At 43.6% G+C, this 13605-nt stretch overlaps 2 protein-coding genes across 2 annotated transcripts; one reads left to right on the top strand and one right to left on the bottom strand.

The window, feature by feature from the left end:
* The first annotated feature begins 122 nt into the window (after nt 1-122).
* On the top strand, nt 123-5629 carry CCDC117 (coiled-coil domain containing 117). Its single transcript, XM_029961193.1, has 5 exons — nt 123-244; nt 985-1035; nt 1381-1614; nt 3017-3154; nt 3700-5629. Exons 1-5 carry the CDS (start codon nt 123-125, stop codon nt 3950-3952), a joined length of 798 nt encoding a protein of 265 aa, XP_029817053.1. The 3' UTR covers nt 3953-5629.
* A 5202-nt stretch (nt 5630-10831) lies between these two features.
* XBP1 (X-box binding protein 1) lies at nt 10832-13603 on the bottom strand (the record flags this gene model as incomplete). Its single annotated transcript, XM_029961192.1, is given in 5 exon segments — nt 10832-11842; nt 12599-12706; nt 12709-12762; nt 13288-13422; nt 13511-13603. Coding segments are annotated over 5 exon segments (948 nt in total), but the record flags the coding sequence as incomplete, so codon positions are not given.
* Nucleotides 13604-13605: the final 2 nt, after the last annotated feature.

Here is a 13605-nt window from a genome sequence, read left to right as displayed (position 1 = left end):
AGTGCCTCAGGGCATCCCGGCGGCCCGGCGCGGTGGAGCTCCCCCCGCCTCGCGCGCTGCCCGGACCGCCACGGGCCGCACCGGAGCCGGCGCCAGGCCGCCTCCAGCCACCCGGGATGGGCATGGCAGGGATCGGAAACGACCGGCGCCCGACGATCCGTCCGGCCTTCGTCTGCAGGGCGGCTTCGACCTGGCCTCCCGGCCGCCTCCGGAGCCACACGGGAGGGGCTGACGGTCGGCCCCGGTGGGATTCCTTCACCAGAGCCCAGCCAGTCAGTGCCAAACCCTTTCCCTCAGGGCCGAGGCCGGAGGGCCGGCAGTGTCAAACAGCGGTGCTTTGCGAGGCGGGGTGGAATTTGTTTCCTTCTAGCAGTATTTCACTGGTAGGAGATTAGAATTGTATTGCGCTTGTCTTAAGGCCCTGAAGCTGGCTAGTGCAGGATGAAGGAGCCTTCTAAAAGGCAAGAAAGGTGATCGACTGTACCAGCATCTTCACATGCTTTTAAACTCGTGTGGTTTTTTATTTATTTATTTATTTTTAAACTTGTTCTTTCTCATATGTGAGCGCAAAACCCTTAAATTATTCTGTAAAATGTTGTGTCGTAGTCACATTTGAGTATGTCCCTGTGATACATTGTACTAACAGATTCAAGTTGGATCATGTGTTGCTTCTTGAAGCAGTTGAATTTTAGCAAAAATTGATCTTTCCCCTCGTGGAAAAAAAAAAGTAAGGTAAAGAAGGAGAAATTAGCATGGAATTCTGCTCCAAGAACTGAGCAATTACAGCTGCTTTTGACTTCCTTTGGAACAAAGTGGTCATTTATTGTCCAAAGTTTCCGTTCCCTTTGTGGCTGGTAATGTACTGCAACTATTGCTCTTAGTTGCAAGTGAAATTTTAAAAGGGAGGAAAATATTGTTTGACAGTGTCAGTGTCACTGGAAGATATGATTAGAAGCTAAATAACTATTTGTTTTTCTTTTGCAGTGTCTCTGTGCGCTATGGAAAGAAGCATAAGCTAGAAGAAGAGGCAGAAGGGTAAATTAATTTGTCTTTTATAGCCTGAAAAATCTTAATTTGCTTTTTGTTTTCTAAAACATCTGAGCACATCTCATCTACAATGCAAACAGGAAGGGAACTTCTATCACAGTTTCCATTTGGAACTCTTCTCCTGAACTGCACGTGAACCTGAATCCATTTACGTTACCTAATCAGTTGTGTAGCACTGGTTTTCTTGCATGGGTGCTCATGTTTCACTGAGAGCAACACGGTTTATTTTCTTTGTTGAGGTTGTGCTGCTATGGTGTGTCAAAGCTGTTGAAATGCACGTGACTTTCTGTAGGATTTCTTCTTTGACAGCTGTAAACTTACTTTGTTTCCTAGTTGTCCTGTGCGGAAGAAGAGGCTGACAGGAGCCAAAAATTGCCCTTTGAATCCCAACACTGAAGAATGGATTCTCTGTGCAGGTCAGCAGGCAGCTGGGGAGGTAGCAAGTCAGTGTGGTGGCAGCGGTCCTGAAACTGCCATGTTAGAAATTCCCTGTGAAGAAATGGATCAGACAATGGGGGAACAGCAATGCGAGGTTGCTCGCAGGAAACTTCAGGAAATTGAGGACAGGTAAATGCAGGGATTGAGTAGACTGGCTTTGCTGAGCTTTCCCTTTTCTGGTGGGAATTCAGGGGTAAATCTAGCACTTAGCAGTGTGATAACTCTGCTGTGACTCTGAGGTGAACCTTCTGTTCAACTGATTTCTTTTTAAGCTACATATGGTCCTATGAGTCTTGGGGCTGATACTGTGATTTGAAAACAAGGGTGCTAGAGCAGAATATGCTGACTAAATAACCCCTGATCATAGTCATTATGCAGCATCAATATATTATAATGGGGTGTAATGCTCTTCTGTGAGTATCCAGAGCTCAAATTTTAACCAGTTATCTGGTCAGACTTGAGCTCAGCTTTTTTTCAACCAACTGCAGCTTATTCTGTGATTAATACTTAAGGTTGATCTGAATTTGTCAGTGTAGAGAGTAGCATGAACCAGAGAGGTCTCTCTGCACATATGCAGTAAGGCTGAGGTTCACCTTGCTGATGGGGTGATGTGGGGTGATGGGGTGGCTACAGAGAGACTACTGCGGTCATTTAATAAATGTACTGTGTGTTCTGGCCCTCAAAAGATTTTTGGGAATGGCATATGTGTGTATCAGTTGATTGCAGCTGAACTAGTACTCTGGAATATCAAAAATGACCACTGCTAATGATTAGAAAAGCCAAAAGTTATAGAAATTTTAAAAGAAGATTTTTCTTTTTTAGATTATTACTCCATAGATGATGTGTGAGGGGAAACAAGGTACTGTTAGAACAGTTTTTTTCATGGGTAAATCAGAGTAGTGATGTATGTCTTTATTATCTGCCCATGTCTGCTTTGGACATCTCAGAGGGTTGTTCCCCATCCTTCCCAGCTACTCTGGTAAACCTTTTATAGCAAATTTAGCAGAACCAAAGAAGATGCCTCCATTTTTTTCTGAATGCTTCAACGTTTTGTACTGATTTAATCTCAGAAACTGGCACAATGCTGTGAAAAGTAAAGCACTGTATTCAGTACCTCTGCAATAATTCTTAAAGTTCAGACATGGGGAATTGAGCAGGTGAAGCTACTGCATAGCTGAGACTCACTCGTGTAATGTGACCGAATCGTACAGTTTCCCCTGAAGGGAATTTATTTATTTTCTCTCAGTGTATGTTTGCACTGACACTGCTGAGGTAACACAGGGGTAACAAAGCCAGCTCAGGTACCAGAAGTGGCATAGCTGCTCGAGTGGCTTCTGTGGTAACAGTTATTCTCAGGGTATTTTGGCCCAAGAGAGATTCACGTTAACACAGCCCCGCTGCTTCTGGTACCCAGCCTAGGTCAGAGATCTGCCCAGGGCAGTGCTGTAGATGTGACTGTAGTCTGCAGTGGATGTGCCTGATAACAGTATGCTCAATAGTGTTTATCTCCCTCTTCCCCCTCCGTTCCTAGGATAATTGATGAAGATGAGGAAGTTCATGCTGATGGAAATGTTAGCAATCTGCCCACTCTTATCCTGTCAGATACCCTTAAAAAAGGGATGAAGAGGGATTTTGGTGAAGTCCTGACAAAGAAAATAATAGAGTCTATGTAAGTTCTGGAGGAAATAATGGTGCTATGTAGCTAACACATGCAAATGAAAAGAGAGACCCCGTCTCATATTTGTGGAGATGTCCTTAATTTACTGCATGATGCAGCCAACATTGTATAACAGACCATTCATCTGTCAAAAGTAGGAAAAACTGTCCTAATGTAAAAGAGAAATAAGTATAACTGTAGTGGTCACCAAGTGTCTGTTTTGTACTCCTCATTTCTACAGAGAGAAATTTGTTGATTAAACCATTATAAGCTTTAGTTTTATGTATATGAATTTTCAAAATGAGAAAATCTTGAAGTGTGACCAACAGTCGTCATCAAGTTTTGTGCTAAAGAAAAGAGAGAAAATACAGGGTTAGAACTAGAAGTAATGGAACTAGTTAAGGAAGAGGAAACTTAATGGGGGAGGGGGAAAAGGCATATGGCTTCTGGAATATAGTTCCAGGCTAGCTCAAAGGATGAAGATACTCTCTGGTCTTCTGCATTTAATAGCTGTGCTTGGAGAACTTTAATTTAACTGAAACCCCATCCCCTTCTAGGAGCCGTCCTTCTATGGAGCTGGTGCTTTGGAAACCTCTTCCTGAAACTCTGACAGATAAACTGAAGTCTGTTTCTGTTAAGAACTTCAAGCAGCAGAGTACAGAAGGGTGTCAAGCTAAGCAGCCAACACCAAGAGCTCCTTTTGACCCACAGACTGAAACGTTCCCTGAATCACAACAGACTGCCATGTCTCCAGATCCGTATGCTAGTTTGGGAATATCTGGGTGTGCAGAAGAAGAAATGGAGTTGTAGGTGCCAGATTTTAGATTGGAAGTGGTGAGCTTCTGATGCTTTTTGTTGGTGTTTTTTTATTCTTTCTGGTTTGATGTGTGAATCTGAAGTTATATTATTTGTTTTTTTGTTTTCTTATTAACAATCATAAGGACATGGTTTGGCCAGGAAACACCCCAAGATTTCTGTACTCCAGTCTGTTAAATATTGTTATTTTTACTGAAAAGGTAATCCAGAGGCCTTTGGAACAAGGAAGTAGCTTTCCATCTTGCTTAATGGTGAAATATCCTCTTAATTGCCCTTGGTAAAGTATAAAATCTAAATATTGAATGTAACTGTGGCTTAAGCCCTGTCTTTCACTTACTGAGCCATTAAGATTTTGGTGCACATACTATGCTTGGCCAGTTGGTTTAATTTGAATTACAAAAAGGTATGTAAAGGAAGAAATACTTTTGAATCTAGTCACAGATAAAAAAGCAATCCCTATGGTAATACAGCTTTTTACACTATTTCATTTGTGGCTGGTTTGGACTTGATGTAAACTCAAATGTAGAAATTATACATCCTGTGGGGTGGTAGGGATGGAATGTTACAGCAAAAGTCTTTGTAGAAAGTAAAGCTAGCTTCTAACTTGCAGGATACCTGCTAACTTCAGTCATCTTTGGTTCATTGGCTTCTAAATTGTGTTTCTGGGGTTTTATGTCCCCCTCCCCAAATGATGCAAAGTCAGGATAAAAGTGGTTCTGAGCCAAGAGATTCACATTTTACATTGTGCTGAGATTCTTTGTATGCATCAAGTCGGAAAGTCCATTGAAGACACTGTTAACTTATAATTAAATAAATGGCATCCTTTAATTTGGATAAACGTGGTAAGTAAATCAGATGTCAGGGAGCTGCTTTCTGGCATAAAGAGGGTCAAATGCTTATTATTGTCTGTAGCCAAGTCCCAGCCTTTGAGACTGCTGGCAATAGTGGTGAGGTGAAGAAGATGCTTGTCTTTTTCCCAGGAGAATCTAGACTTAAAATTTAAGCCAGAACATGTGCCATTTAACACAGTGTCACATTGTTTATACAGACATATGCCAAAAGAATTTTGTACCCTGCTTAGGATGCCAAGGAAAGGAATCCACAATGAGCCATTGTACCTTTTCCCAATGCACAGCAGTTCCATTTTGCTTGAAACCCTTAAACAAGGCAGAGAATCTTACCTTCTGTTCCCTAGTCCTTGAGCTTTCTTAGAGATACCTGAATTGGGGCTTCACATAAGAAATTCCTTTCCAAATAATAGGTTCAGTTCAAAGTCCTACAGCCAGTCTAGTTTTGACATCTTGCTAACATAAAGGCACAAGTATACAGTAATGCAGCTGCTCACATAAGAAAAGCTACTCTTCCATTGCACAGCTGGTCAATAATCTTTGTGATGATATTCTTTACTGTTAACACATAGCTGATAGTTTAAAATCAAGCTTCTCTTTTTGCATAACTCCTTTGTTTCCTTTTGGTTGTTCAAAAGATAACCCTATTTGTTAAATCCTGTTTCTTTCAGCTTTTGTTGAAGGTTGGTTGAAATTTTCTGTCTCAATAAAACCTTTCAGAGCTTCACTAAAAACATTTCAACATTTGAATAGTATTACTCTGGAAACCAGTACCATTCTGAGGGTTTATTACGTAGGCTGCACACGTTCTCCAATCTTGCTAAGTCTAATTTCATTTCGGGGTCTGCTATAAATCTCTTGCATGAACTGTGTACAATTCCCCATGTATTATTAAGCTGTGCTTAAAATCTACAGCCTTTGATGTGCTCCACTGCTTGAGTATAAAGTAAAGCAATGCAGTTTAGAGAAGGCTGTAGTCACTGCAGGTAGAAAATGTGATGCCTCCAACTAATTAACTGGTTTTCAGCTTGCAGGATTATAGTGAAAGTTCAAGGTTGGAAGTATTTTAGCTGAAAGCTCTGCATCCTAAATAAACTGAGAAGAAAGGATAAAAATTTCAAAAATTTGATGCAACCATCTCAGCAACACTGAAATTGCAACAGAGGAGTAAAGAAACTTTAAGAAGCCTAAATACATCAAATCTAGATGCAGTTGTTTTCTTTTTAAAAGTGACAAATTGCATATCAGAATAAGAAAGTTTTGTAGATGCCTTTTAAGCATACTTTTTTCTTGTTAGGTTTGTACCAAAGGTTGACTTTCAGAGATGTCTTTCCTTCTAATTGTTTGATGCCAATAGGGCTTCACTGACCCATCATTCTGCCATCTGAAACAAGAATATAGTGGTGGACTATTGACAAAGACCATGAGATGGGGAAAAAACTCTCCAAGAATTTTGCTTTGGTAGAAAACACTTACTTTCATTTTTTAATAATTCACTTCTGCCCTTGTGATAGGAGACAGTGGGGCTGAATTGCTTAAATTGATGGGGGAGGAGAAGGTGAGCTACAGTGGGAACTGAGTGGCAGGAGGACCGAGCAAGATCCTTGCCATAGCGATCACTTGGAGAGGGTATGGGAGATCAAGCTCTGGGCGTTTTCAGACTTCTGTATTTGTGAGTTTTGTTGTTGTTGGCTTCCTTAAAAGACTTTTATTAATGCTGTTCACAAGCAGGATGGCAAATGTGATGCAGTATTAGAAAAAAACTTATTTTGAAATATGGAAGATCCGATTCTGGTCTGTCTTCTCTTGGGACCAAATCACCCTTTGTATGTCAGTTTTCAATAAATTTTCTAAAATATTTTTTAGATGACTGTGTTTCATTCCCAATAAAAGTGAAAATCTTGGGAGCCTCTGACAAAGCAAAAGAGGGGTATCAAGGGACAGAATTTATTTTGGCATAGGCTTGGAACTGGGCTTGTAATTATTCCAGGGCCTATGTCTTGTATCAGTCAGCTAGAGCAGATGTGTGGCTTCTGTCATGGATCATTTATTTAATCAAATGCAGATGTAACCCATGTGAACCACTGGGTCTGGATCCTTGCTTGTGAGGCAAGTAGGGCTCCAGAAGTCCGAGCAATCAGAAAGCAGTCACCCAAAGGAAGCGTGCTGCAAGGTGAGAGCTCCTGCTCCCTGCATGTTACCCTTCCCTTGCTACCCCAGCTTTGCCTGGGTTCAGTTTAATTTGGCATCTCTCAGCTACAGGAAGATCTCAGATTAAAGATCCTTGGCTGAGGGTTTAGATTCTCACACTTTCATCTGTGGAAGTTCCATGTACTACATAAATACATATCTTAAAAAAAAAAAACTCAGGCTGCCTCAGTAGCACTTAAGTTTACTTGATTCTAGTAAAAAATAAATACTAGTGCTTATAGAAATTCTGAATGCTTTTAGGCTTCTAGATGCCCAACAAGAACTAGTGTGTTTTCAGTGGAAGAGATCTCAATAAATATTAAGTTTGTCTTGAACCCAGTGCTCCCAGTAAGTCAGGATAAAGCATGCCAGGATAGAGCTGTAAAGTTGAAAAAGGGGAAGCAAAACACCGTAAATACTATGTCCCTGAGCATTTTTGCAGGGATTGGATGTTAAACAGCCCTTCCGAGCGCGATGGAAATGTGACGGTCACACAGTTTTCCTTGGATTCCTTGAGCCGTTGAAAATCGGTTCCTCGTGGAGCCACGAGGGGCTGAGGCGGGCGGGGCTGGGGCTGGTCCCGCCCCAGGGCGGGCCTCGGGATCCGGCACCGGGAACAGGCCCCGCTGGGAATTGTGTGTTTAGCCTCTGGCATCCCCCTCACGCTCCAGGACAGGCCCGGGCATCCCTGGCATCCCCTTCACGGCCAGGACACCGATGGACCCAGGTCTCGCCCTCCGGAGACCCACGGGCACCGACACGAGCTGCCTGGGGAGAAGACCCACAGTCACTCAAGCAGTTTTGAAGGAAGGCAGCGGGGTAACAGAATGACGGGTCTGCCGGCCTTTCAGAGCAGCCTGTTGGAGGAGAAAAGCGAGGGACACCAATCGCAGAATCATAGAATCATCCTCTGAGATCATCGAGTCCAACCCTTGACCCAACACTGCCGTAGTTACTAGACCATGGCAGTAAGTGCCACATCCAATCTTAAAACCCTCCAGGGATGGTGAATCCACCACCTCCCTGGGCAGCTCATTCCAGTGTCTGATTACTTCCCACCCCGAGGTGTTTTGAGCCACAGGACAGCCATGCTTTCCCTGCCTGCAGAAGTAGGACGTGCTGCAGAGGAGTTACTCCTCCAGCAGAAGGCAGCAGCTTTCTGCTCCATATCACACATCCCGTGCCTTTTGCCTCGTGCCCACGGACGGTTCTGAGGATCACGGTGCTCTGTGTCAGTGACAACAGGGAGCTGCTGCAGTGACAGAGGAGAAAAGGGAATCTGTGACCCCACTGCTCCTTGTCCCTGCTGTGGGTGCAGCCCTGGCTTTAAAGCACTTGGCTGCTCTAGGGCAGGCTTGTAAATTGAATTAAGTTTACAGGGTACTCAAAAAAGCTTACGTGTGCAGCTATCAAACTACACTTTACTCAAAATGCTGGTTCAAACCACCACCAACTACTCAAATGAATCAAAGCAATTTAAAATCTCAAAATTGTGAGCACTGATCTTTCTTAAACCACTGACTCAGAATAATTACTGGAGCAGAACGTTGCCCAGGAGCTGAGAACTGCAGTTTAGCTGGCTTAAGAACAAAGGAAACTCATATGCAGCAGAGGTATCATTTGTTTCATTCTCAATGTTGTCTGAAGCAGTCCTTTACAAAGCTGGATTTGCTGGCGGTTTTCTTGCTGAAGGCTTAAGCACAGGCAAGGCTGATAATTGGTACAGGATTTTTTGCTTAAGGTGGCCATGTCTTGCATGTATTCATATTTCTTTCAGCATACCATTCACATACAGCTGTTAGACTTCAATGTCTGTCAGACATGGTGGCAGCAAGTCTCAGTGCTTCCACCAACTTTTGTCTTCAGCTTAACAAATTGCCTTCAGCCATTTCCTGCCTAGACAGCTTTTCCAGGTGTTTCAGGCATTTGGGTTTTTTTGTGTTAAAGACAACTGTTTTTCTCTGCCTCTACAATTTGGTGAAAGGTGGCCCTATTTTTGTCTTCAGTCCCAATCAAATTACTCTTGCTGAGTTCTTGGATTAGTAATTATGAAGCATGCATATGATACCAGGCCCTGCCTTTGTAATGGTGAATGTAAGAACCATAAACTTCCTTATTCATTGCAAACAAAGGTCGCATTTTCCTCACGAAACATGGTGCAATGAGCACAAGTTCCTCTCTTAAGCAGTTTGCCAAGAGTTCACATTAACTTTTCATCTCCACTCTTCCTCATCCTGGCAGTTAATGTTGTTGTATCTTAATCTGAGCTAGCATGAAAAAAACCAAAAGCAACTGCATAAGCATTGCTGGCAAAGTACCTACAATTTTGAAAGTATCAGGTGGTAACGTGTCTTTGAGCCCTATGCTACTTCTTACTCCTCCAGTTTTGGCCTTCTTGTTCCCCTCAGATTTCTTCATGACAGAATTTCTACACCTTTAAACATAAAGGCTGGAGACACGTTATTTGCAAATACACACAGGTGGATATTAAGGTTTTCCAGGCAGGTTCTTGAAAGCTCAGTGAAGCCATTTTGCTGGCACCATTTCTTGCTGCATTATTACAGTTTAGTCACTGTAGCTTTAAGATGCACAGAAAATACAACTCTAATGCTAAACCATCACGAGTGAAACCAGACTGAGAAACATCGTTGATAACCTGAGATAGAGAAGATTGTGTATATGACTAAAACTTCCACTTCACCCTTCAACTGGGATCAGCTCCTGAAGACACAAAAATAAGCAAGAGCCTTGTACAGGAATGGGCTGTGCCTGCAGTGACTCAGTCCCAAATATCAAATTCACAGGAACACACACATTGCCTACACATATTGCAGCACTGAACAGAGACAGTTCCATCAATTACTATGCTTACTCATCTATTGAACTAGTTATAAATTTAATGTCATATGAACTTCCAATAATACTAATAAAAGTAATGCAAAACTACAGATCAAATCCTCACTTCTGTTTCCTTTTTGGACTCACAACAATTTATTTGATACTAAAGGTCCTGTTGCAGTCATCCCTATTTGCCAGATTGAAAGTAAAGCAAGCTATTCTCTGACTACTTGCATATTTAATCTAAATTTGTTACATTGCATATCTGCAGTCTCTATTTCTATCCACTATTCGGATGGAATGCTTTATTACAAGAAACTTGTAATCCAAAGCAGTGCTATTTCCTTGAATGTTAGTGACCAAAACCCTCCCATACCATCCCCCATTTCCCTTCCTGCCCACCCCAAGTTATTTTTGTCAAAATTGGATGCAAAACATAAAATAGCACTGAAACCAAGAGCAGCTGTGCAAACACCTGCAACAGCTCTCTCAGTATAAAATTTCAGTTTCTTCTGTCTCTCCAAGTGTTTTTAATATTGTGATGTTGGAACAAATGGATACGGACAACGAAAAGCCCCGCCGTGATATCTGAAATTCTCTCTGTGAAGTTCATTTGATGAATATCCTGTGGTAACACAGAATCTGCACCTTTTTCACCTCATGTCTGTCTCACCCCCAGCTCCCCTCCGACTGAGCACTCTGGCTGGCATTACTGGCCACACCAGGGTGACACCACCATGACTTGAATCAGACTTCAAGCTCCTGCCACCCACTTTCCTTATTGAGGCCGAAGGTTTTGCTGTAGCAGCTCTGGCTCTCACACAAACCCCTCTACCACATCCAGAAGAAACTGCTACAGCATCCAACTACAGACACCGTGCAAGTGCTGCTCCTCAGTGCATTGTGGTGGGATAAGACACTGAGGGACCTAAACTTAAGTTCTAAACTTAAGGCCCAGATACTCCCCCCGCCCCACTGAGATCTAAAGCAAAAAAGGGTCAGTGAGCTGCGCTGCATTTTAATTGCACCAATACAGTTAAATATTAAATGGAGAAAGCAACTCTACATAGCAAATGGAAAACAAGCATTTACATAGTAAAGCTGTAAGATGTAGAGACTGTTAAAGTTTTACCCCAGTTGTCTATACATGAATATTCCACTGCAGTTTTTGGTGTTAAAATTTTAAATGTAAAACAAAATTAACATTTTTAGGTTCATACAGAATTAGCAAGTTATCGAGAAACAAAGTTTCCTCCCTCATAAGCAAATACTGATGGGGGGCAGGGCAGGACACCCTGTGTTTTTTCATACCATCACTCCATCTACTAGCGTGGGTAGAAGAGAGCAACACTTTTCTGAATACACTTGATTTTCCCCCCATGCACACCCCAAAGGGGCATATGCTGATATCTGCCAGGACGGTTACCCAAGGGGAGTTAACACTATCAAGTTAGACACTGATCAGCTGGGGAAAGAGTTCACTAGCAAAGCTGTCCTCCCACACGTGGTCAGTGCCAAGTGGAGAGGACATGTCACTGAAGGGCGACAGGGATCCTTCATACCCAGAGTCACTACAGGCATCCAACAAGTAGTTTGAAGTTTCAAGGCTATGATGAGAAGAAAGCAGATGAGAAATGCCCAGTTCAGGCATGAAGTTGTCTACAGGTTCCTCCTTCACAGACACTGGGACCTCAGGGATAGCCTTGTCTTCAGATGAAGAGAGAGATTCTTTCTCAATTTTCACTAGCATATTGGTTTGGTTGCTTGCTTCAACAGGAATCTCCAGTATTAGGGGCTTTGTATACACATGATCAAACCGTATCAGTTCATTAATGGCCTCCAGCTTAGCTGATGGGGACCCCAAAGATGGAGAGAGGGAGGTTGATATGGAATTTGTTTCTCCAGAGATCTCTTCCTCCAGCTTTTCCAGGCACATTGACTCTGAATCAGCACATCTGAGAAATATCTCTGGGTCCAGACTGTCCAGAAAGCCCAACAGGAGATCAGGCTGCAGAATGAAATACTATTTTAGAAAGACAGTCTATTTCTGTTACAGCAAAACCCCAGTTGTGGCACATATTAACCCCCATAGGGAAGTTAAAGTACACTAAACACAATCACAGTTGTTTTACCAAGAAGACCAAACACACAGTTAAGGCAGTTACTTGTCTTTCAGAAATTCACAGAATCCATCTGGCTGGAACAGACCACAGTGGTCCAACATCCCTGCTCAAGCGGGGCCAGCCTAGAGCACATTGCACAGGATTGCATCCAGCCAGTTCCTGAATATCTCCAGTGAGGGAGACTCCAAAACCTCTCTGGGCAATGTGTTCCACTGTACAGTCGTTCTTTGTCCATTAACTTTTTTGTTAGGGTACTGGCAATCCCCACAGCATTCTACATGCATTTGAGATTCACAGCCACTACTGGAAACTCTTTGAGATCCTGGACACATCATCAGCTGCTACCGCCACAGTACCTGCTGGCTACACAGAGTATGGACCAGAACCCAGCTTAGGCAGACCTGCCTGTGACCAAAGGCTGGGTTGGTTTTTTTTGGGGGGTTTTGTTTAACTCCTGTACTCACTAGATACAGCCTAACACAGCTGTTCTGAGCCACAGATATGGCATTCCAAGACTTGGAAGAACAAAGAAACTATGGAAAAATCATAAAATTATTTAATATCAAGAAATTAAACTACTAGTCTTAAATCCACAGTGGTTCTGAAGTTCGTGGGCAGTTTGCATAGGAATGGATGCTCACCTCAGAGTCTGAATAGTCACTGCCATCAGAATCCACGTGGAAGCTATCAGAAATGGTGACTGCTGGGCCTGCACCTGCTGCAGAGGAACACGTAGTCTGAGTGCTGCGGACTCAGCGGACCCGGTCACCAATCTAATCTCATCCACCTGTGATTCCTTCACAACCTGTGCCAAGGAAAAAAATTCAGTCACCACAAGTGTTCTGGCAGGCAGTACAGCACAAAATCCTGAAGACCACGTTTTTCCTGCAAAGGCTTCCATGAGATTCTCCACTTACTTATGCTGTAGCAACCTGAAGGTAAGATGACTTCCAAAGTTAGCTGAAGCCTCCATACACTTGTGGATTTATTTTGTTTGCCGCTTTTAAATGAGAGCCTGACACCCTCCCCCAGACACTATTCTTTTGAGACAGGCATACATGACTGTCAGAGCTTTTACTTCACTTCTATAACAAAGTGTAGAGCAGCAGATGAAATTGTCTCAAAACAGCTTGGAACTAGTCACCTTGTTATCTCCCACACCACCCACCTGGCACCTGTTCGGTTTCAGGAGAACTTCCATTTGGAGGACAGAGGTGTTTCTGGCACATCCCTGTTCACAGCACTGGGGTTACCCCGGGAGCGGGGCAGCTCTCGGTGTGCTCTGCTCAGGGCAGGGGCGGACACACCAGCAGCGCGGCGGGCGACTCACCTGCGACTCGCCGCCCTCCTCCTCCTCCGTCTTCAGAGCATCTAAACCCAGGCGGCAGCGGAGCTCCTGGTTCTCCAGCACAAGGTTACACGTCCTCTCCCGCAGGAGCTGGTTTTCCAGCAGCAGCTTCTGGTTCTGCAGAGAGCCATGAGGCAGGGAGGCCGCCCCTCACCTTCTCACCCCCTCCTCTTCCAGCCCCTCACTGCCTCCTCCAGCCCCTCACCTCCTCCTCCAGCTCCACCACTTGCTGCTCCAGCTCCGTCATCCGCGCCTTCTTCCTGTCCCGGGCGCTCTGGGCCGCCACGCGGTTCTTCAGCT

Source organism: Manacus vitellinus, unplaced genomic scaffold (genome assembly GCF_001715985.3).
Source record: "Manacus vitellinus isolate BGI_N305 unplaced genomic scaffold, ASM171598v3 scaffold_31_pilon, whole genome shotgun sequence".
In the NCBI taxonomy this organism is placed as follows: Eukaryota; Metazoa; Chordata; class Aves; order Passeriformes; family Pipridae; genus Manacus; species Manacus vitellinus.
This window is presented reverse-complemented; position numbering and strand designations above follow the sequence as displayed.